The sequence below is a fragment of the Anabrus simplex genome, chromosome 7 (genome assembly GCF_040414725.1).
Source record: "Anabrus simplex isolate iqAnaSimp1 chromosome 7, ASM4041472v1, whole genome shotgun sequence".
NCBI classification, from domain to species: Eukaryota; Metazoa; Arthropoda; class Insecta; order Orthoptera; family Tettigoniidae; genus Anabrus; species Anabrus simplex.
The window spans coordinates 334,805,073-334,830,626 of record NC_090271.1 but is presented as its reverse complement, the minus strand read 5'-3'; the positions used below and the strand labels follow the sequence as shown (position 1 = coordinate 334,830,626).

The 25,554-nt window shown below is 38.2% G+C and overlaps 1 protein-coding gene across 3 annotated transcripts in view; it reads left to right on the top strand.

Annotated features, from left to right (window-relative positions):
- LOC136877621 (P2R1A-PPP2R2A-interacting phosphatase regulator 1) overlaps positions 1-25,554 on the top strand; it is a 157,372-nt gene that overhangs the window by 100,179 nt on the left and 31,639 nt on the right. The window contains exons 5-6 of one of the 3 annotated variants that reach the window (XR_010860785.2): positions 15,601-15,756; positions 15,858-16,082. Coding sequence is in view for 2 of the 3 variants with exons in the window: in XM_067151803.2 (XP_067007904.1) it covers positions 15,601-15,756; positions 15,858-15,924 (223 nt within the window). In the remaining variant the exon portion in view is untranslated. Of the gene's footprint in view, positions 1-15,600; positions 15,757-15,857; positions 16,813-25,554 lie in introns of those variants that run through there. The other 2 variants (XM_067151803.2, XM_067151802.2) reach the window with 2 other exon arrangements.

Here is a 25,554-nt window from a genome sequence, read left to right as displayed (position 1 = left end):
GGTTCAAAAGGATAAAGATACAGCTACTTAATGTTATACTACTGGATAGCACACTTAGACAAAGCTTACTCAAATGACCCTAACACTTCTGGTAGATAATATTTTTTGTGGTGCTCTGGTGCACAAATAAAAAGTGCAGATCTGCAGCTAACCTGGGAGTAGGTGACTTTGAGCTGTATGGGAGAAACAGCTCGAGTGCATATCAATGCCTGCAAGTCTGAAGCACCTGCACTTGAGATTTGTTGATAGTCATCGCGAAGTGGTCACATACTGGAAACTACTGGGTCTTTAAAGTGGAAAGAGTAGTTAGTGGGCACTGGGGAAATTCAGAGGATAAAAACAGACTCATTCTTACCACACACTGTCAGTGTCGTAGCCTCAATAACAAATTTGTAGAGGGCTTTAATTTTAAGGCGAATATCTCTACAAAGTTTGGGGGGCATCAGATTCCAAAGTAGCATAATCATAACACCCACTTCCAGACAGAGCTTATGCTCTGAAAGTTCAGGAGTTGTTACCGAGTTACGGAACTCCATAGGTAGTGTATTGCTTCTTCCTGATCTACTATTATGTCCCTTTTATCTGGGATGATTGTGTATAGGCCATTTGGAAGTGTCTTCCAGCGCCATTTCACCAATCATCAAATTTTTCTAGATTACGTAAGTTTAAACCTGATGGTAAGTTTTATAATAAGAAAGAAATTATTTTGACTTTAAACAATCATTTGCTAGCTCAGCAGTGTGCAAACAACAATGTGACCTGCAGTGTAGTAATAGACTGGCGGGATCTGAAAAGCACAGTCTCTGTACTACAGTCTTGTATGTCTTCAGCTACCTTCAGAATAGACGACTAAGTTTGATCTCTTGTACATTATTTCAACTCATTAATTTATGTTTTGAGTGAATTAGTTCATTTAAAAGAATTAGCGGCAGCTTCATAATCCGTAATTTAAATGTGTTTAGTCTAGAGACTGCCACAAAGAACAACCAGATAGTTGGTCACTGGCAGGCGAATACATCTCGTCTGATTGCTGACGGACTGCAGGAGAGGGGAATAGACTAGTGAGAGCTGTTTTGAGTGGCACGTTCTCTCCACTATTTCTGACAGTTGGGCGGGGAGTGAGGAATTTCATATGACAAAAGTTACTACAAATTAATTTCTGAAACATTTTTCTCCTTGAACATTTCTTTCTAAACCCAATATTAAGGGAAATATTTTAAAATTTGTTTCATGCTTCCTTATAAGGTAGTATTCAAATCTGAATTTCAAGACAAAAGGTGCCCTAAATTTCAGTTTCAACAAAACATCTTCAAAATATCTTGCAAGCATTCTTGTGTTGTTAGAACTCGCAGACATAGGCATGCATGCATACAGGAAACAATTTTTTTGCCATTCAATTTCAAAAAGTCTGAAACGTGTCAAAAACTGAAATCGCTGCAAAACATCAAAAGGGTAAACAGATGTATTTATATAAGTTATCTGTAGTTCAGATCTTCAACTTTTGAATTCCATAAGATGGTGTGATTCCAGGCTACAATGAACAAAATCACTTGTAATAATTGCTCGTTCTATTTTGCAGTCACTGAGCGAGTTGGCTGTGCAGTAAGAGTCGTGCAGCTGCGAGTTTGTATTCAATAGATAGTGGGTTCGAATCCCACCATCGGCAGCCCTGAAGATCGTATTCCGTGGTTTCCTATCTTTAAAAAAAAAATTTTTTTTACAATTGGCTTTATGTCGCACCGACACAGATATGTCTTGTGGCAACAATGGGACAGAAAAAGGCTAGTAGCAGGAAGGAAGTGCGGTGCAGCAAGATGTATTTGGATGATTTATCACAAGTGTGACTAATTCATGGCTCTTAATTTTATTGCAGATTCTTGCGAATAAAATTGACCGTATCTGCAAAAATGTTCTTCTTTACAATAGAAACGAAAAAATGGCATTGTAGTTAAAATTAATTTGAGGAATTATATTAATTTTTAAGATGTTGGCTGCAAAAGAATTAGAAATCATTTGGAAAGGCATATTAACCCAAATGCTTATTATTCTCATTTATGACTTGTAGGACCATCAATGAGAAGGTCTTCCCAATCCTTTGGAGTATTTTATTTATTTAGAATGACAATACATTCCTTTTCAAGTATTATTTATTAGCTTCACCATATCTGCTTTATTCATATTGTACCTTACTGGGTCAGTGATAAATAAAAAGGATGGGTCGCAGAGTGAGAAGGCATCTTACCAAATTATTCCTGTTCTCTTCTTACCTGGCTAGTCAGCAACAAGCCCGTGGATGTTCGTTGACTTGATCAAATAAATCTTAAAAGTAATAATAGGACAGGAATTGCGATTGTGTGAGTGAATGAGGGTAAGATTTTTCACAAATTAAACTTTAATGATTGGAAACATAAAAATCAGATAAAATAACATTAATAATCTCATGAATTTATACACATAACATGATCAAATAATCGCCTTGGAAACTGTGTGAATATTAGATAAACACTACATATTATTTCTGGATAAGTTCAAACAGATTCACTTCTGAAATCCTCGTAACAAAAGGCCTTGATTCAATGAGATTAGAAACAGAAATTCTTCGCACATAAAGAAATAAAATTTCCAATTATTCCTTTAAATTGGGATACAAATACAGGACTATCTATTACCCTGTAAAAGGCACTGAAGTTAAGATGAGCCCGCGCTCATTTTCACGGATGAGAATTGAACTCGCAACCTCTGGCAAGCATGCGTGCTACCCATGTAACAAAACACAATCAAATGACAAACACTGAAAGAACCAACACACAACAAAAATAACACGGCACAAATCATAAATGCAACTGCACCTGAAACAAAATTTACAAGGAAATACACTCATCTTGCGGCTTGGTAAAGCAGGTCTCCCTCAGTCGTCTTATGTTGGTGAGAGCATTGACCTTCCTTGGCGAGAGAGGGGTGGCAAGGTCGCCTGTCCCTCCGCTACACAGTCGAGTCTCACACATCTGGGATATGTCACATGGCTGGCGGGCCTCTCGCCGCATTCCACATTCCGGGTAAACATTCATCCCTTCAAAATACAGGGCATGCTGCAGACGCTCTCGGTCTTCGGATAATGTAACAAATCATTACTACTTATATTAGAGTCACTTTCCTCTGACTCATAATTAGGTTTATATGCCAGACCCGATTTCATTCCATTCAAATAAAACGGAATTTCATCCATGCATTACAAACTTTCAGCATGCAGACCCTATTCTTAGGTTGCCCGGTCTTCCTTTAAGGGTCTCCCACTCGACGTTACGAGGCATCTATGTCCTTTATATTTCAAAGATCCTAGCTCCACAAAACACAATATATCTCAAAGAAATAACATAACATTACTGACACTAAATCAAACCTAAATCCAACCTAACTTCCTCATTACCAATAAACAAAGGTACAAAGCTACTTTACTTCCTACACATGCAAAGTCCTGAATAAAATTACATGATTGTCATAAGTGCTTAAAAAGATTTACACAAAAAATATATGTGAAGCTAACTATCCCTATCTCGCGCCAATAGAATCTGTTCAAACTTATCTTGTCATGATGACCTCCGACCCCTCCATGCCGGACTCAGTAATTGGATTTAGCCCAACATCACTCTCTGTCTTCATCCTGGGTCGCTGGTTCTCGGTTCAGCTCTTGGGCTTGGTTCATTGCAATGCCATCTGCTTGACTAATGAGTGTTGGACGGTCTCGTGCTATTGGCAGCTCTTGTCGTAGCTCCATACCGCACTAACTGCAATTAGACATACAGTTAAACGTCTGCTGGCGCACTCCGATCACTACTATTTCTTTCTCTTTCACGTTAGGGCTGAAAGTACTGCCTAACCATTCTAATGTTATTTAACCAAAATTCTAAGTGCTCAACCGCACACGAACTCTGAGTTGAAATCTATTAATTATTCCCTTCGTAGTTCGGGTACTAGCTATTTTCACAGAACATAATTATTAAAGGTTTGATTTTACTTCTTCTAAAACTGAGTCTCTGTATAGTTTGCAAATTCACGATGCAGCCTCCTGCATGGCTAACTTCCACAACGCAGGACTGAACACATGAATTATGCCCTCTCCACTTAGCACGCTCTATTTATTGGTCCAGACAGAGACGCCACACCAGGGGACTAACCAAGATATACACTTCACTTCTTTGTGCAGAGAAGAGTTTGGTTCCCATGCTTATCCTGCGCAAGTTTTGTAATGGAAGGCAACGACTATTAATAACACATATTAATTCATAGCACTCAGAAAATTATGACAAATTTTTCTGTAATTTTATTTTCCCTGGATTTCAACCATAAGCGAAGATATTATCCTCGTTTCATAACTTCCCAGTCCTGCTTTCTGCCGCCGTAGATGACGTTGAGGACTTCACCCAACACCCAGGGCAGGGGTCCTCCATATTTATGACTCCTGGAGGGAGGGTGTCCCAGTATTTTGAAGCCCCCAGGAATTGGACTACCTGTTGGTCCGCAGGTTGTATTGGATATTTCAACCAGCCCTACGTACTGTAGGGGCCCCTTATCCGCCACCTGGGGAAGTGCTTTGTAGGGGTCAGATTCCCCTGGTTACTGTCGGAAGTTAAGCTCACCCACAAAGGCTGAGGTTATTTTCAGAGATGTTAGAAATTGCTCTGATATCCCATGTTGCTAAGATAATGGAGAGAATACTGGAAAGTAGGATAAGGTTGAGGGTTGAAAATCAGATGCAGAAAAATCAGTTTGGTTTCAGAAGTGGAAGGTCAACAATAGAGCCCATTTTTATTATGAGACAACTAATGGAAAAGCAATGAGAGTATGGGAATGATATGGTGATGACATTCATTGACATTTAAAAAGCATATGGCAGTGTCCCCAGGACTAAACTTTGGGACAGCCTGGTGAAAAAAGGAATTGGACAGGAATTAATAAAAATGATCATGGCAATGTACAAGGAATGTTGTAGTTGCATGCAAACACAAGTGGGCAGGACAAGTTGGTTCAAAATCACTAGTGGGCTGAGACAGGGAAGTGTTCTGTCACCAGTCCTGTTTACAGTAGTAATGGATGACATCACAAAAACAGCAAAAGCAGCATACGGAGGAAGAGAAATGAACATGTTATTTGCAGATGATACTGTGATTTGGGGAGAAGACGACATGAAGGTTCAAGAACAGTTGGATGTGGTCAATGGGAAGATCAAAGATTGTGGATTGAAAATAAGTGTAGAAAAAAGTAAAACTCTCGTTATGACTAGAGGGGAGAGGGAAGGGAAAGGTCAGATTAAACTTGTAGACAAGCCCCTGGAAGTAGTGGAGACGTTCAAATACCTGGGGAGTGAATTAATGGAGAATGCTCGACTGGATGCTGAAATTAGTAAGAGGATTCAAGCTGGAAGCTGTTTCTATCATAGTGTAAGAAACATGTTATGGGTCAAATATGTGCCAATGGAAGCAAAGGAAGCTATGCACAAGATGTATTACGTACCCATAACAACTTACAAAGCAGAAACTTGGACAGTGACAAAGAAGGATGAGAGTCGAATACAGGCAGCCGAAATGAAGTTCTTGAGGAGTATGATACAGAGAAGTAGAAGAGAGAAAATAAGGAATGAGAAAATCTGGGAAGAAATTGGAGTGGAAAAAATGAATGATAGAATAGATAAGAGCCGATTAAGATGGTTTGAGCACATAAAGTGAATGATTGATGAAAGAATGCTAGAAAAGGTGATGGACATGCAAATGCAAGGAAGTAGAGGCCATGGAAGACCACGATTGGGATGGAGGGACGCAATCCAATGCAGTATTAGAGAAAGAAACCTGGACTTGATCACAGTGTTGGAGGAGGAGTGGTGGAAAGACCAAAGAAAGTGGAGAGGAACCATATTTGCCCCTACCCAGCTACAGCTGGATGATGATGATGATTTATTAGCTTCAAGATTAATGGTAGTCACGACAACATGAAGTTCTATTATTTTCGTGGGTTTGCTCTTTGTCTCCACAAGAAGTCAACTCTTGTTATTTTTACAGTTTCCTAATCCATATGTAGGGTGAACTGTGAGCACCTGTCAAGCTCTGCAGTGTTAACACAATACACGAGAAAGAGATTACATATAATTTCCTGGAAAACACTAATGGAGGTGTATTTCTATTTTTTTTTGAGAAGTTGAGAACTACTTCAGGTAGGCCTGCTTGGTCTAAACATTAGATCAGTTTGCTCCTGTCTTTCTGATCGGGATGTGTAGCTAGTGTTGCTTTTGGGCTAACAAATTCAAAAAATATGTTTTCATGGTAAATGGTACGAATATGTTAATGTGTGAACATTGTAATAGAAGAGTTGAGTGGACAAGGCTCGATCTAACGAGTGCACAGGATTCTGCTCTGAAAAGACAGTGAAATATTGAAGAGAGAAGCAGGCACAGAATAAATTACATTACATTATCATTATAGACTATTTTGCTTTTTAGCGTTCAGTCTGCAAGCCTCTGTGAATTTACTAAATGTCGCCACAATCCTCGATTTGAAACTAGTGTTGTGGCCTCATTTAGTTCTATACCTCTAATCCTTAAATCAATAGAAACCGAGTCTAACCATCGTCGTCTTGGTCTCCCTCTACTTCTCTTACCCTCCATAGCAGAGTCCAATAAAGTGAAAGTCGAAAAATACACCGACTTAGTAAATGTCATGGGATAGTCACCTAATAACGTGTGGGGCCTCCTCAGGCCCTGCGAACTGCAGTGAGACGTCGTGGAAGTGAGTCGACAAGCCCTCTGGACGCAGCTGACACCAAATCGTTTGCAGAGCAGCCGCCAATGATGGTCTGTTCGTGGGTGCAGGATCCATGGCACGGAGCCTGCGTTCCAGGACATCCCAGATATGCTCGATAGGGTTCATATTGGGGCTCCTGGGTGGCCATGGCAGTCATTGGACCTCCGCTGCATGTTCCTGGAACCATTCTCGGGCGACGTGGGAGCGATGCGGCGGCACGTTATCATCTTGAAACACTGCGGAACCGTCTGGGTACTGGAAGGCCAAAAATGGGTGGAGATGGTCTCCGAGCAGCTCAACATATCGCATACCATTCAAAGTCTCTTCCAGAACAACTAGGGGGCCCATTCCATACCAGACCATAACAGATACACCAGCGCCCTGGACCACACCTTCGAGGCAGGCGGGATCCATCGCTTCGTGTGGTCTGCGCCAAACACGGTGCCTCCCATCGGCATGGTGCAATTGAAATCGTGATTCGTTCGACCATATCACGTTGAGCCATTGTTCCAGTGTCCATCCCTGGTGACTGGCGACAAATGCGAGTCATTGTGCCCGATGATGTTGGGTTAACAGTGGCACCCGCGTGTGGCGCCGGCTCCCATACCCCATACAACCCATGCTCCTACGGATTGTCCACTGGGAGACGTGTCTAGCATGGCCTGTGTTGAATTGAGCCGTGATGTGTTGCACAGTTGCCCGTCTGTCACTATTGAGAATCCATCTCGGATGTCGCCAGTCACGGTCATCGAGGGTGGCTGGACGGCCGGTCGTTCGTCTGTTGGGTGACACCTGCTTTCAACCATTCAGAATACACTGTGGACACGGTTGATCGTGTGCAGCCGAATTCCCGCACCATTTCCGAAATCACACTTCCCATCCGTCGGGCACTGACCAGCATACCCCGTTCAAACGATGTCAGCTCATGACGATGACAGGGGGCGTGTGGTGCGCGGACAACACACCTGCGCATCAGTGCTCCACTATCCCATGACATTTGCTCAGTCAGTGTACAAGTACGTAATGGACACAATGAAAGTGTTCCTAAAGGCAAGCTGTGTTTTATCTATCACTTGTATATTAATTATGCTATTTAACAGTGGCGTAGCCATGGGGGGTTGGGGTCCCCTTAGAAAAATTGGACCATCCTGCAGTGAGGGCGTGGATGTGGAAGTATGTACAGAGATGCGGAGATCTTCCTACTGCAAACTTGTTGCGGCGGGAATGCGTACAAAGACCAATATTGTTGAAGATCTTGCAGGCAAACCAATCACAATATTTTGTGATGAAATAATTGATTCTAATGGTAACTGTTTCTTTGCGGTACTTATTGGAACTATAGAAGGGTAATCAGTTCAGAAACTTTATCTTTGTTCGTGTTCATTTCTAGACACAACAAGTGCCATCGCAACAAACCAAGCAGTAGTAAAAGTAATTAATAATTTAAATATCTATTTATTTATTTTACATTTTTTGGCCTTCATTGGACCATTTTAGTCAATTATACAATGGATTTTTTGATTTTCCCTCAGCGTAGTACTTCTTCATTCTTTCGGATCTTGATTTTCTCTCCTCATCTGAAATCACTCTTCCCATGGTTTGTCTGTGATCTTGGTCTGTAGTTTGGTGTCTTATGTTTTTGAGTGTCCTGATTCTGTGGGTAAATCCTCCACTGTGATTTGTAGTTCCTTCATATCTTCTTTGATTTCTTTAATCCACTTAATATTAGTCTTACTGTTCCACAGTTTTTCTATTACTATCCTGCTGATTCTATTTTCGGGTGTTCTAATTAGGTGACTAAAGAATGAGATTTGTTTTTGTTTTTTTTGTTTTTCCTGTTAATGCTCGTTACTGGTTCTATTTCTTTGTAGACTATTTCATCAGAAACTAGTCTCCAGTGTCCATTTTCTTGGTATTTTTTGTTTATACATGTTCTGATTCTTCTTCTTTCTATTTTGAGTATTCTGTCTGTTGCTACAGTATTAGTTGTTTTGAAAATGGTTTCACTAGCGTGTGTTATTTCTGTTTGTATGACTGTTTTATAATGCTTTAATTTTGTGGCTATTGGGAGGTCTTTTTGGTTGTATGCGTTCTTGGTGACATATTGAGCTTTGGTTAATTTGTTTATTCTGTTATGCCATGTTTGCTTTTCATTAAGGTTGTATGTTATAATTTCACCTAAGAATTTAATTTTGTCTACAATTTTAATTTCCTGCTCTCCTACTTCGATTTTCTTTGCAAGTGTTGGGTCGGTTAACATGTTTTCTGTTTTCTCAAAGGATATTCTGAGGCCAGTTTTTTGTGCTATTTCCTGTAGTGATTTCATTTGTTGTAGAGTTTCCTGAACAATGTTAGAAGATAGGAGAGTAAGGTCATCAGCAAATCCCAGACAATTTAAGGTTATGTTGTCTTTTGATCTTCCAATTTTGATGTTTTTTGGGGCAGGGGTTATCTTTGTACCATTCCCGCATTATATATTCCAAAGCACAGTTGAATAGCAGCTGTGACAAACAATCTCCCTGTCTTAACAAAACAGTTTTTATGAGGAATTGCTTAGAAAATTTCCCTCTGAACTTGACTTTTGATTGTATGTTGGTTAAGGTGAGTTCAGTCAGTTTGATTAGTTTCGGTTACAGTTCAAAATAGGTTTGTTTTGTTTTCTATAATATGCCATAACTAATTTTAAAATGATTATTTGTTCTGCACAGCTTCTCCATGGTCTGAAGCCTCCTTGATATTCACCTAATCCTTACTCAATTGTTCTTTAATTCTGCCACAGGATTCTAGCAAATATTTTGTATGTACAGTCCAAGAGAGATATACCTCTGTAGTTATCTGGATTGCTCTTATCTCCTTTTTTTGTGAACTGAGTGGTGATAGCTGTTGTCCAGTTTTCGGGAAAATGTTCTGTTGTCCATATTTTCGATAGAGCCACGTGTAGGGAGATTCGAAATGTGTCACTGGCATATTTCCACATTTCTGCAAAAAGTTGATCTTCTCTCCATGCCTTGTAGTTTTTCATCTCCTTGGCTACTGTTTCCACGTCTTGGAATGTTGGGGGGTTTAGGTATTCAGGTTTTGTTTTTACTGTGGTGTCTGTGTTAATTTTCAAAAGATCTTCAGGCTCTTCACAGTTCAAAAGTTTATTGAATGCTTTTGCCATCATTTTGGCATTTTCCGTATTACTATGGGCCATTTTTCCATCTTCACTTTTCAACATTAATGTAGGGGGTTTGATTTCTTTAGTTGTCTACCAAAGATTTTATAGTAATTTCTAGAATTGGTTTTATGGTAGTTTTCTTCTATTGAGGTTGATGGCATTTTCTTCTTTTTTGTGAGTTTGAAATTTTAACCATGCCTGGTGTCTTTCTTCATGACATTTGTCACATTCTGGTGTCCACCAAGCATGTCTTTTCTGTGGATTTAAGGGGGCTAAATTTTCAGCTGTTGTTTGAGAATTGGCATAAGTTCTTCTAAATCATCTGTTAATTTTATGGTCCGTGTGACTTCTTGATATTTGTCATTTCTGATTAATTGGTGTGGATCGTAATTCCTTTTTCCTTTATTGTTTTTTGATTTCTTCTTCTTTATTATTATTCCAGTAAAAAAGCGATTTGTACATACAGTGCCGCTTACATGTTAAAACTCATAAAGTACTAATAGGAGATCATTTAATTGGTTTCACATGTTGGTGTCATATTTAATCTCCTAGGAGAAATATGGCAGAAAAATCTGAAGAATTTTCATTGTGTTACTCCATGTCTAAAAAGCATTTTTAGAAATGCAAGGAAAATCAAATCACAGTATAAAAGATTTACTGCAGAAAACTATCCTGACCTCACACCAAAATTGTTTCCTATTCCTGTTATGACAACTCCACTGTCGGCAGCCCTGAAGATGGTTTTCTGTGGTTTCCCATTTTCACACCAGTCAGATGCTAGGGCTGTACCTTAATTAAGGTCACAGTTGCTTTTTCCACACTTCTAGCACTTTTCTATCCCATCGTTGCCATGAGACCTATTCGTGTTGGTGTGACGTAACTCTTTCAGTCCTGAAAGAAAACTGGAGGTGTAGATTTTTATTTGTTTGCCAAAAACTGACGAAAATGCTCTTAAGTACACGCATTTATAGTTTATATTACAGAATAAAAATTAACATCTGAAAAAACCACCCACACAATTGTGTGTGTCAGGACTTAATTCACTACTTACAAAAAAATGATCAATGTGAATATACATATGTACATGATCAAAATGTTCTATTTTCAGTGTAGAATGATTTAAAACAATAACAATCTTTGTTGAAACACAAGTATATATTACATTTCTTACATTTAGTATAAGTTTTGCTTTTACAGTCCTTTACATTTAGTACAAGTTTTGCTTTTACAGTCCTTTTGGCAGCAACACCTTGCCGTCGGACGTGAAAGAAAACTGGAGCTGTAATTTTTTTTTTTTTTTTTTGTATGTCAAAAACTTAACAAAATGCTCTTAAATACATATGTTTATAGTTTATTTTACAAAATAAAAATTAACATCTGAAAAACAGCACCCACACAGTTATGCGTGTCAGGACTTAATTCACTCCTTACAAAAAAAAGGAAAAAGGAAAAAAAAAAAAATGCTACTCAGTACATGTAAATGATCAAATGTTCTAATTTACAGTGTGGAACTATTTAAAACAAAATCTTATACATTACATTTCGTACATAGAGTACAAGTTCTGCTTTTGCAGTTTTTTCGATGCCTGCACCCAGCACTCCCGTATGCATTGCCTGTAGGGAAACCTAGCCCGCACAATTGTGCATATCAAGATTCAAAACCTCATGGTATTACGTACGATGTTGTATTTTCACAATTTACGTCCACTAAACAATTTACACACTTCATTGATTACACTATGATATTCAGTAAAGCTTCTAGATTAATATGAATACAATAAATAAATAAATAAATACTTACTTTTGGCGTTACTGCTTCCTGCCATCTTGCCGATCAATTGTGTTTTTAAACTCTTCTTCTTGCACCCTCATGGTCAAGCGCTAAATAAAAACAACTGTAGTACATGCTGTGTGTCCCGCACAAGCACTGCAGTCCAGTCTAGCGCCAAGAAAACGTCAAATACGCTCAGACATAAATAAAATATGAACCCGCAAAATTGTGTGTGCACGGTCTGAAAGGGGTAAAGCAGATTGCAAAAAAGAAAAAGAAACACACACAGTACAATTAATTTGTGTTTCTTGTCCTCAAATTGTTTTCAGAAGTGCCTCTCTCTCAGTCTGGTTGCCAAAGTAGTGGTTGAGTGTTTTCTTTCTCTTTTGTTTTGTATCAAGCTCTTATAATTTTCCAGGAGGCCATTAATAATGTTCCCTCAAAACATTATCTGGAATAACTTTTTTCCCTCTCAGTTCTGAATGTTGTAACAATACTTGCGAGTAGTACCACTATGGTAGGTACACAATAGGTTTGTGATTAATAGCAGCAGAGAGTAGTTCACTGTGGGTTTCCAGTGCCTGTGATTAGTGCCACTATATACAGAACATTACGGGCTTACGTTGCTTGTTTTTTGTACCATTATGTGAGAAACACCGCGGGTCTGGGCGTTGCCTGTGATTAGTACCACTGTATGAGTGGCACTGTTGATCTGCATTGCCTATGATTTGTACCTACTATGTGAGGAACACCATGGGATAGTACGAGTCCCCGTGATTAGTACACCTATGTGAGGTGCACCATGGGTTTGCGTTGCCTATGAGTGCCACCATTATGTGAAAAATACCGTAGGTCTGCGTTACCTGTACGACGTACAATACTTGTGAGTAGTACCATAATGTTTGGATCACCATAAGTTTACGCTAATTTGATTAGTACCACAACTTGAGAAATACCATGCTTCTACTTTACTAAGGGTTATAAATTTCATGTTGTTGGTCCGTATTGAACTGAGAATAACATACGAGTAACAGCACAGTAAAGGTTTCCACCTATTCAATACAAATATATTCACAATATTTTAAAAATTACATGGTACTAGTTTCGACCCATCTAGGGTCATCATCAGCCATATCAAAGCAAAGATCACTTTTTGACGAAATCCTAAGAACATGTAAATCTTTAACAGTAAGATTATTATGGAATAACAAGTGAATGTGGTAAATGAAATGAACTGAGATGTTAGTATGGGACAGGTGAGTAATAACTAATAAATATACAAGGAATATACATAAGAGGTTTGGAAACAAAGTATAAAAGGGGGCTTAGTGTTGTAAAAAATTATATAATCATGGAAAACAGTAAGTCCTTATGAAGAATGCAATGTGAAATGACACATATAAGTTTATATATGGCTTAGGATGAGTGGAGGTGGTTTGGGAGGGGAAGAGGGCTTAAGGTGGGGCTGAAGGGTGTGGGAGAAAGGGTAATTGTCTCGGAAAAGTACCTTTGATTAAATTTAGGATTGATTTTTGGTTGGCTGCATTATTGTTTCTGAGGAAAGTGATAAATAGGTCGAAGAGTATGTTGGGTTTCTCTGAGATTTCATTGAGATTGTGACTGGCGTTAAAGTATTGGTCAAGGTGTATGTAGTAATTTTCCATTATGTCGAGTAAAGGGCCCTTGTTTGCTAATACGAGGATGTCCATGTCTTGTTCGATATTGGTGAAATTATGGTTATAATCTTGCATGTGTTGGCCGATGGCTGAAAACCTGTTGTGTTTTATTGCGTTAGTGTGTTCGTGGTTTCTGATATTGAAGTTTCTACCGGTTTGCCCGATGTAGGTTTTTCCACAGGTGTTACATTTGATCCTATAAACTCCTGATTTTAAAAAACTGCTGGTCCTGTTGATGTGTGAAGTATTGTGTAAAACGTTCATGTTCTTATAGTTGGTTTTGAAGTCTATTTTAATGCCTTCTTTCTTAAAGATATTGGTTAACTTGTAGATATCATTGTTGAACGTGAAAGTGGAAAATGTTAGAGGTTTAGTTGTTTCTTTTTTTAGGGTAGTTTTTGGGCGATATTTGTGTTTATTGATTATCCTTTCTATAAAATATCAGATACCGTGAACACACTAACGCAATAAAACACAACAGGTTTTCAGCCATCGGCCAACCCATGCAAGATTATAACCATAATTTCACCAATATCGAACAAGACATGGACATCCTCGTATTAGCAAACAAGGGCCCTTTACTCGACATAATGGAAAATTACTACATACACCTTGACCAATACTTTAACGCCAGTCACAATCTCAATGAAATCTCAGAGAAACCCAACATACTCTTCGACCTATTTATCACTTTCCTCAGAAACAATAATGCAGCCAACCAAAAATCAATCCTAAATTTAATCAAAGGTACTTTTCCGAGACAATTACCCTTTCTCCCGCACCCTTCAGCCCCACCTTAAGCCCTCTTCCCCTCCCAAACCACCTCCACTCATCCTAAGCCATATATATAAACTTATATGTGTCATTTCACATTGCATTCTTCATTATAAGGACTTACTGTTTTCCATGATTATATAATTTTTTACAACACTAAGCCCCCTAGCTATTACTCACCTGTCCCATACTAACATCTCAGTTCATTTCATTTACCACATTCACTTGTTATTCCATAATAATCTTACTGTTAAAAATTTACATATTCTTAGGATTTCGTCAAAAAGTGATCTTTGCTTTGATATGGCTGATGATGACCCTAGATGGGTTGAAACTAGTACCATGTAATTTTTAAAATATTGTGAATATATTTGTATTGAATAGGTGGAAACCTTTACTGTGTTGTTACTCATATGTTATTCTACTTTACTAGCGATAAGTATCATTTTGAGGGACTGTTACCCTGAATATTGAACCCCTTTGGACAACAAGCATCATCGTTTCAGGATTGTGCTTTGGAAACAGTCCCTTGGTCAGTAATATTGTTTCTGAGAAGGTGAGGTATTGCAAGTTGGATCCACTGATTGTTTTAAATTCATATTCATCCATTCATTCTTCATCATCATGTTTTGAATTCTGGTCAGTGGATGAATTTTGTACTTTGAAATTGTCATTGCATTTCGTCTCATTTTGTACCAATAGGGACCGATGACCTAGATGTTAGGCCCCTTTAAACGACGTCATCATCATTAAGTGCTGTGGCTTGTCGGGCACAGGAAAATAAGCCCAGTTTTTGGACTGCAGCCTGATAGGATTGTCAGCAAGGGAAGGTAATGTTTGTGAGAACACATTCCTATTCCCAGTCCACCGGCACAGTCATATCATCTTTCTTCGTGGTACTCTTCTTCTTCAGTTACAATGTGATTTTCCCTGTCATCGTCAGAACTAGAGCTAACACTTCACTGTTGCTTTTATCGGGGTAATTATAATCGTAGTTACTTCCAAGTAAGGATTGTATTTCATTTACTCTCAGTCATTGATGTGCTGTCATGTTTGTTTACAGATATGTGCACCCAAAGAACATAAAAAGATATGCCAAATATCAGCCTCGCATATCTCTGGAGTCCAAACTAACTCCATCTTTCATAGAGATTGTTGAGTTGAGTTGCAATGTGAGAACACAGAACAGTTCCGTGGTCCCACCATTCCATGAGTCTGTGCCAATGGGTTAATAGGAAATAATGATTTCTGGAAACCATTGGGGAAGAGCTTATGGTCATCATGTATTGAAAATCATCTTGCATTCCAAGATTTAGAGTAATAGGAAGTAGTTTGTTAGCAGAAGCTAGAACTTTTCATAATTAAAAAAAAAAAAAAGTTGATGATTTTATTTTTAAAATTTTAATCTTCTATATTTCTATTTTACAGAAGAAGTCAAAGTCCTATTCCAATTCGACCAAGCACCTTAGGGCCAGTTAAACGGAAATGTGAGCTTGAGGAAGATCAGTATGCATCACCACCAGCTAAACGAGCCAATTGTTTTATTGTAGATAGAGGAGGTCTGCTCATGGCACATTCTAACAGGTTAGTAAGTTGAGTGTCATTTCATTTGTATCTGTTACATTGTAGTTTATTGGTAACTTATTTTAGGTTTTCTACCATTTTCTTTCTTTTCATCATTTTAGAAACATCTCTATGACTGTTCCTGACTGCACTAATAATAATAATGGTATTGGTTTTATGGCCCATTAACTACTTTTACGGTTTTCGGAGACTCCGAGGTGCCGGAATGTTGTCCCGCAGTTCTTGTACATGCCAGTAAATCTACCGATACGAAGCTGATGTATTTGAGCACCTTCAAATACCACCAGTCTAAGCCAGGATCAAACCTGCCTACTCGAGCTCAGAAGGTCAGCACTCTACCATCTAAGCTACTCATCCTGGCAAATCTCTCCAAGGTCCATGTGAACAATTACAAGCAAGCCTGCCCCCTGTAACTTCTTTGAATCAAGATCTCAATTTGCTTCTTACTGCAACCTTGATAGTTGCCACACAGACAGCTGAGGTTCAAATCCTGGTGAAGTCCGTGTTAGAATTGTCACCTAAAATATCACGTGACTTCAGGAAGGTTATCTGGTCGTAAACTACCAGCCGAAAACAAAATGAGCCAGAGCGTCCTCAGTAAAACCTGGGATAAGCTGAATAAAGCTTTAACTCTGTATTACACCTTCTTTAGATCTACTAAGCATAATAGTTTGCTGTACATAAACACAACTGTGTTGGCAACTCGCCTGCCGCTTTTCATTCATCATTTGTCACAGTTGGCAACGTGCTGCTGCGTCCATTAATATAGTGAGACTGAACATGGCGACTAGCTGCAGTACACGCATTTTGGTGTACCTCTACATTTTCTTGTACATATGTGTAAATGTGTAGTGTTTATTAATGTGTAATAAATATTTTAAACACCTTCTGAATGATGTGTTGTGTCTGCTCGTTTAGGGCAGTCTGGTCCTCCATCTGACTTGTTTCAAAATTGTATTTGTGCGCCTATGGATATGAACCGTGTTATGTGTGTCCGAGATGTTGTTTCGTCGTTCGCAACAGATAGTTTAATGCTTTTTGACTTTTTTAAGTTATTGTGGATATTTTCTGCTATTATTTGTGTATTAAAAATAATCAGTGGAAAGAAAAAATATATAATTCCAATGTACTGTATTAATAATAAAGAAAAAATGATTTTAACTTAATAGATAACAAATAACATTTACACTAACAATATTTTCATGTTACACAAATCCCTATCGAAAGCTCCACAAGCCAAATGGTCGAGAGGGTTGCCAGATCTCGTTTTTGCTACATAAAATTAAGTGCTGATGATGATTATTGTTTTAAGAGGAAGAACAGCTTGGTAACCATTCTCTACTAACACTAATCAGAAGGAAAATGGAAGAGGTCCGATACTTGGGAAAATGAAGGTATCGGCAAAAGAAAGGGAAGGATCACGAAGAGCGTGAAAATGAAAAACTCCCTCGGCCTCGCATATCTAATACCGTTGATGTCGGAAAGGAACAAGAGTTGACCAAGGGAAACATAGAGCAAGGAACCTGACGCAAGTAAGACTCAGCTTGGGGAACTGTGGTCACAAGGGGAGGCCCTGGTACCCCTTTTAGTCACCTCTTCTTACAACAGGCAGGGTATACTGTTGATGTTCTATCATTGCCACCCACAGGGGGATAGATTCCCTTGTAAGTCGATGCAATTTGTGCTTTCATCCAATTAGAAGATACCTTTGTCAAATTCTATGCAAGCTTATTACTGTCTGAAGCCATTTTATCTCATCCTTTTCCCTGTTCTTCAACATTTTTACCTCTTTTCATCCTTTCCAGCTGCTTTATGAAACTACATTTTTATTTACTATTCTGTGCTCATCTGGAAGAGAGGTACTATTTCCATCATTGTTTTCATCCCAATAAATTGTGTGAATCAAAATTTTATGAGAAAGGTTTCTTTTTATATTGAATAAGCTTAGAGAATATTCCTTCTATACTGAGGAACTTATTTACACAATATAGGTTATGTAGTTGTTAGCTTGTAGGTGCAAGATATTGAGTTTGAACACTACCATTGGCATTTCTGTAGATAGATAGTGTCCCATTTTCACGCCAGACAAGTACCAGGGCTATACCTGAAGTAAGACAGCATCTGCCTTCCCAGTTCTTGCCTTTCTTACCCAAGAGTTGTCTACAGAAACCTACTCATGTTCGTGCAGTGTTGGAAAGCTTAAAAAAAAAAAAAACTATTTTCTTTCTAATGCTTCCCTTGGAAATATTTTTCCTTTTCCATTTTTGGAGTTCTTTATTAGAAAGATTTCCTTGCCACCTGACCTAATATCTGCTGATTATTTTCAAAAGCCTTCCACTGTGCTTTATCATACCTGCCAACCCTTCCGATTTACCCGGAAACTTTCCGGTTTTTAACTCGTCTTCCTATTTTCCGATTTATTTTTACTTCTTCCGATTTTTGACTAATATAACGTCTAGTACGGTCAATACTCTTTCCCTAGGATGAAGGATAAATTCTTACGTGCTTGTGTAATTTACGAATCTTCATTTTCAAGCGTATTTATTTGATACTGTATGTCGTGAGTGTTTCGTCTGCCATCTTCTTGAATCTTGTTTCCCGCTCACCACAACAGCGCGTGCGCTTGATACAGCAGCTGGGGATTCGGAGCGGCGATCGTCCTTCAAGCAAGAGGCTCGCGCGCCGCAACGACTCCGTTAATCGGGACGAAAGAATGTTATTTTGTTGTTCGCGCGCTGTTAACATCGTTTCTGTGCGTAGTTTCGTCGGAGTTGTAGGCCACGTGTTTTTTCTTGTATTTCTATGCCCCCCCCCCCCGTATCAAAGTCGTATGTTAATGTACGGGACATATTGAATTGTTTTGTATGTGGTAGTTTCGCGTATTTAAGTGCATAATTTTAATGAGTTGAATGTTGTGTCGGTGACAGTTTCTGGCATTTTCTTTTTTTCGTTATGGCCAAAAAATATGACAAACGTTATCTCCAAGCGTTCATCGATACCTATACATTTCCGTTCATTTTACCGTATGATAAAGTAATCTACCGTATTTTCTCGCGTAATTAACGCCCTTGCATAATTTACGCATCCCAATATTTTGGGGTCCAATGTGAAGAAAAAGAAATGTTCACGTATTTGACGCACCCACAACTTCGAACATCCATCACTCAGCTCCGGATGCGTTTCGAAATAAAGATGCCAACTATTCAAGTAGCAGGCTTCCTATTGCGAAAGCGGGCATTCCAAACACAGGGCAACGTGCTGTTATTAGCAGTCAGGAAATGCCACTGCACTAGTTTTACGAGTGTTTCGGATACGGGACACTCTGTGATCTCAAAATTGTTTGTCAGTCCACAGCATTGGAGTAATACTGCATCAGACAAACTCGCGGTGATCAACTACGCCGAAACATATAGAGCAGCGGGCAGCAAGTATTCAGTGTCCAAATGAAACGTGCGCTACCGCGGTAACAGAAGTGCACTTCAAGCGGCCAACGAGTCTCGCAAAGCATTTCGCGGACCAAAAAGCGGCAAGTTTCCGCAAGTAGAGGATTATGTGCTTAAATATATGATTTTGTTACGCTATGTTGGATAAGCCGTTTCTCACGAAATGCTGTACTTTAAAGAATGATAGATAGTCGCGCCACATGGAATCAGTGTCTCGGATTTCAAAGTTAGCCGAGGCTTGATTAATTTTACGAAGAGAAATGACGAATGATTTCAACCATTTTCATCGCTTTGTGATTGAGAAGCGTAAAGTGAATGAATATTTGATCTCCCTTATAGGAACCGGAGGTCAGACGCCAATCAGTTTCCATATGCCACAAAGTCGAACAGTCGATAAGAAAGAAACATGCAGTGTTATCGGACGCGCTACCGGAAGAAAAAAAAAAGAAAAAACCGATGTACCGGTACTGCAATGCTTTCTGTAACAGCTGATGGCAGAAAGCTTGCACCTTACATTGTTCTAAAACGAAAAACAATGCCTATAGCAAAATTTCCGCGATTGATCCACGTTCGTATTCAAGAAAAAGGGTGGATGGACACGTCACTCGTACAAGATTGGATACGAACGGTTGGGGGTAATGTAGCAGAGTCCCTCCTTCGATGCCCGGCCCTTCTCGTATTGGACATTTTCTTTTTTTTTTTTTGCCGTTATGGTATGTCATTCAGGTCGTATTGTCAGCTCGTAATGAGAAGAATATTTTCTTGTGTCGGTACTTCAAACCCACGTGTCTAACTTAGCTGATGTGCCCTATTTGACTTTTCAGAAAAAAATTCGCGCAGGAATTTTACGCCAAATGACGATAATCGCAAATGAGTTGAACCAATTGTGTGTATATTATACTTGTGTAACTTATCTTTTAAATGAAAATGAAATGTAAATAATTTGTAAATAGCTGAATTCCTTGAATAATTTACGCATCCGAAGTTTTCGCCTGTATTTTTCGTCAAAAAAGTGCGTTAATTACGCGAGAAAATACGGTATTTTATGCATTTTGTTGTGTGTGTCGGTGTGACATAAATTCGTATGTGTCATAAATGAGAGTGATTAGGTACATTTTCTTATAACCATTTTTATGTTTTTTTAAGTTTTAGATTTTAAATTCAATGGTCAATTCGCATTGTAACTGTAGATATATCTTTTATCCTGACCTTTATTCACGTAGACTGTGGTGGAATATATGTGATGAAATCAAAGAATTTAAAAAATCTTCCTATTTTTGGTTGCTAAAAGTTGGCAGGTATGGCTTTATGCAGGTTTTGCAATCATATGTTTGACTTTATTTCTTCTAAATATTGTTCCTTGTTTGAAGCCATTTATTTTTCTTTTTTGCATTGACATGTTGCTCTGATTGTTCCATTACATCAGTGTACATGACTTTCCCCATCATTATGCAGTGCTGTTTCTGTACTGTATACCTGAACACACTCTTATTTGTGTGATTTTTAGTTACAATTCTTTTGCAGTGCTGCAGAAGCATGCGTTCCTGAGTAGCATGTCTGTGCGAACTTAAGTGATAGCAGCATTTTTAACACTTCTGCGTTGCTAACAATATGCTACAGCTTAGGCTGTCATGGCTGAATAAAGGAGAAATTATTCTTCAGGGGTTGTAAGTTGTGGTCGAAATTCTGACCTTTGGAAAGAGCAGACCCATTGAGAATGCTGGTCGCAGTTAGCGGTGAAACGTTGGAAGCTACTAACGCACCTGTGAGGTGAAAGAACGTGAAGTGCTGAGAATACAACTATGAGTGCCTGAATACAGCATGAGAGTTTCAGTTGAACAATACCAACGTGCTATAGGGAGATGGCGGTGCAGGATGAAATTGAAATACGTACAAATGGTCATCAGTCCCTGTAATATTACGCAAATGGTATTAACATCATTTGTGGTGATGATGCCATTGGTGGTTATTGAACCTGGGCCCTGGACTCTCTTGAGAGGATGCTGAGAAGCTTAAGGAGGTTATGAAGGAGTTATGGGAAATAGATAAGACTAGGGAATTATTAAAGGACCAAAATAAGGAGTTCCAGGAGTTGAAGACTTACTTAAAAACAGAACTATGTGACATCAAGGAGAGCTCGGTTCAAAGTAAACTTCTTCTTCTTCTTCTTTTCTAGCCTATTTCAATCCACTGCTGGATATAGGCCTCTTCCATGTGCTTCCATCGTCTTCAGTCTTGAGAAAGTAAACTTAAGTTGGATAAAATTAAGAATAAAGTTCTGGATTTAGAAGAAAGGTTAAGGAAGCTTGAGCTGAAGGAACTGACACAGAAGAGGGAAGATAGGAGGAGAAATATATATATATGGACTGGCTGATTTGTGTTAAAGTTGAGTGTAATGAGAGTGACATTGATGGTGCTTTTAGAATAGGGAAAATATGGGAAGATCAGTTAAAGTATGTATAGTGTCAAGCTTAAAGACCAGAAAATTTTAGTTAATGTATGTATAGTGTCAAGCTTAAAGACCAGAAAATTTTAGTTTGTGGGAAATAGCTGAAAGGCTCTAAAATTTGTATTAAGAAAGAACTTGATCCTGAGGAAATGAAAAATATGAAAATACCACATTTCCATATAGGCAGAGCAGAAACTGACGTGTGGGGCTAGGTGATTCTTGATCAAGAAAGTGGTCTGCTAGTTAGCTGCTGGAGTCAGCAGTCTGAAAGGTCAGTATCACAGCTGGCGACCACAGGAGCGCTGAATCAACAGCAGCGGGTGTTGCTGAGCAAGCCAGAACTAGATTCAAACTGCACATGAAGAAGAGGCAGTTTCCAGGAGGAAAGACATCGCAAGAAAAAAGAAGAAAGTAAGGTAGCATTAACCCTCGACCTGGTCGTTGAAATTGCTGTAACCGTTGGGTGTGTACCACACATTTGCAGTACCTGACGTATGTCACTCTTACACATGAATTATTCACAGAATGTGCACATATAATACACCAAAACATTCAGCATAAACTGGACTATTTGAAAAGTGGTTTGCATTTACCCTCAATGTAATATTTTTTTAAATTTTCTGGCCCTTTAAATGCCTCATAAAAGAATCAAAATTATTTTTTACTTGTACATTAAATATAAATGACTAATCTGTATTTCTGAAATTTTTAAAATATACATTTTGTAGAGAAATTAATTCTGATGATAAGCATGCAAATTTTAAGTGCACCCACCGTATAGTGTTAATAGTTTAGGAATTATTCAATAAAAGGTACGGTAGTTGATTGAGCTCTAACCTACGTCCATCATTCCAACCAAAACAATTATCATCTAAATCAGAGTGATCACTTGAATTTACAGATTCATTTAATTCTATACAATATCTTCATCATTTAAATCCGAAAATGTAGCCATTGTGTGTGCATAAAACACAGTATACAACGAAAGCAAGTCACAGCAAAATCAACATATGTTTCAGAACTGTACGAATTGCGATTTTCATTTGTTTCAGAGATACCACACATAAATGGATGTATTTAACACTGAAACATTCCACATTCCAAGGAGAAAACATGCCTGATGAATGCTCCCATCTACCAGAAATATTCACAGTTTCTTCTAGCTGTATTTACTGGTAAAGTTGACCTGACAATATATTGTCAGCTACCAGTTCGAGCGTTATAGGACATTTGGGCCAAAAAGGGGGTGAAGAGTGCAGTTGAAGATAGAGATATGGAAGTTGAAATAATTAGTTCACCAAATGGATCCATCATACAGTTAGAGAAATCACGGATTACACATAGCAGAGCAGTGAGTATTGGCTGATATATCCGTGAGCAAAGAACTAGGAGGGCATATTAAATAAACTGGGAAATAATGAGGTCAGAGAATTAATGTGGGGTAATGAGATTATGGGAATGATCGAAATGGGCTACCGGTAGGCTGTGAATTACAATACCAGGTTATAACATTTGGAGTAAACGAAACAAAGAAGAGTTCCAGAAGGGTACTACCCAGGAGAATATTGGTGTTGATAAAGGATGAAATAGGTTACCAAGTAGAGCATATGGATTCAGGCCTTAATGATCTGATTTGGTTGAAGATAATGAAAAGAAGTGAGGGGGAAAGAGAATTTTTCATAGGTTTCTGCTACAGCCATCCAATGGGGTCTCCTTTTGAGAGAAAAAACATGTATGATCTTATTAGAGTAGTAAACGAGGTTAAATTATAGAGAAGAAACGGGAATAATTTAATCAGAAATTTTAACCCTTAGAGTGCCAGGCTCTCTTGTAGATTCCCATACATTAATTGCCAAGGTATTTTGCCTGAAAATGCAGGGTCGGTTTTTAAATAACTTGAGGTGTATTTGATGTACCTGCCTGTTCTTTTTTTTGTTTTGAAGCATAAGGTTTGTTCTATCAAAAGTATGTGCCTTTGAACATTTAAGAAATGGAATACCTTTTTCAAAAATCCTAAATTTTCAAAATTTTTAAGCGTCTTGTCATGTTTAATAATTTTGAGCATAGTAAGTAAGGACTAAATACATTTTATTTACAAATTCACATTGTGGGTAGAAGAATAGGTCAGTAGGTACTAAAGAGACAGGGGAAAAATAGCCTAACACAGTCATAAGAATAACAACAACAAATTAAATGAAACAAGAATTTCTTCGTCACGTTCAGTGATTGTGGATGCCATTGTTTGTTTACATTTGATGTGCACAGAGATTCAAAGAGTATTCATTTCTTTATATCCATGGCCTTCGGAACAGCTGACATGGTCAAAGAAAAGTTAGCTTGAACTATCTAGTGTAATTTGTTCCTGACTAACTGACTTACTTTAACAGTATAAATCTGCATTTAAATATAAAATATGAAACTTAATATTCATTAAATGAAATACACAATCATTGGACCTTGTACTCACACTTACTTCTTACCTGCTTACTTACACATACGTTATTTGATGGGCGCCAGCTACCACTCAGTACAGCAATAATAGAATGAGAATCTTGACTATCTCTAGGGTGTGGGGTAATAAGCTTACTTTTGACAACATACCATATACGTTCTGGGAAAAGGAGATTGTCATTCGGTTTCCCCATTAAATTTGAGGTTATCTAAATCTGTCATTGAAATAAAACACTAAATTAATTTGATAGAACAGAATATATTTTTAAATAGTATAGAAAAAATAGTAAGTCTTGCTGTGATAAGGTAGATGAGAATATGAAATTATGACAGTGCAATTGAAAGAAACTGGGCATGAATTTGAATTCTTCTTGACCGGACATTTAACAATAATACACGAAATATCAAAATAAAATAAAATCAAAATCTCTTTATTTGAAAATGAGGTGTCTACCTCGGTGGCAAATGGTACACTAAAATACATTATTGTCAAGCACTAAATATTAAATTAAAAAGAGAAGAATTTTTTTTCTATAATACAATATTATACAGTTTACGCTAACAATGTTTTCTATTAAACACACAGCTCATCCTTAATAAATTTATATTGTTTACAAAATTCTACTTATAATATCTCCTGTACTACTTACAAATATAGTCAACTGATATACAGTATGTGGAATTACTTCAAATGATACTATACAACTGGTATAAGATTAATATTTACATTGCATTTATTTATTTACTTTTTTTTTTTTTTTTTTTTTTTAACCCGTTCTGGATCCTAAGTAGCATAACGACCTGCTGCGTCTTAACCAGAGCCCCTTTTGCCACCACTTTTCAGAGTTCCTGAAGGGCCTTCACAGCTACCGTAGCGGTCCCAGGGCCCTCGAAGTCCCCACTGTACTTCACCCCTACAGGCAGTCCCCTACTTTGGCTGTCCAAACTCCTTAGACCAGGGGATGGAATTAATTTATTCACACACATTTTTTTTATTTACAATAACCTGCACTGGTCGAATGCCCTCTAACACTTCATTTATTTTCTCTGTTGCTGTTTATTCTCTTCTTGAATATCTGTACAGATTTTGGAAAAGGATCAAACACTACCCCTGGTAAACTGTTCCACTCCTTCACACCCCTTCCAATGAATGAAAATTTACCCCAATCGCTTCTGCTAAAATTCCTTCTAATTTTATATTTGTGGTCAGTCCTGCCGATATAATTATTTTCCAACTGAAGCCTCTCACGGATATCTCCCCATGCTTCTTCTCCTGTATAGGCTCTATATAATCCTGTAAGTCTAGTTTTCTCCTTTCTCTTACTTAAAGTTTCCCACCCAAGTTCCTTTAACATTTCTGATACACTACTCTTTCTCCTGAAATCCCCTATTACAAATCTTGCTGCTTTCCTCTGCACACTATCTATTTCTTTTATTAGGTATTCTTGGTGAGGA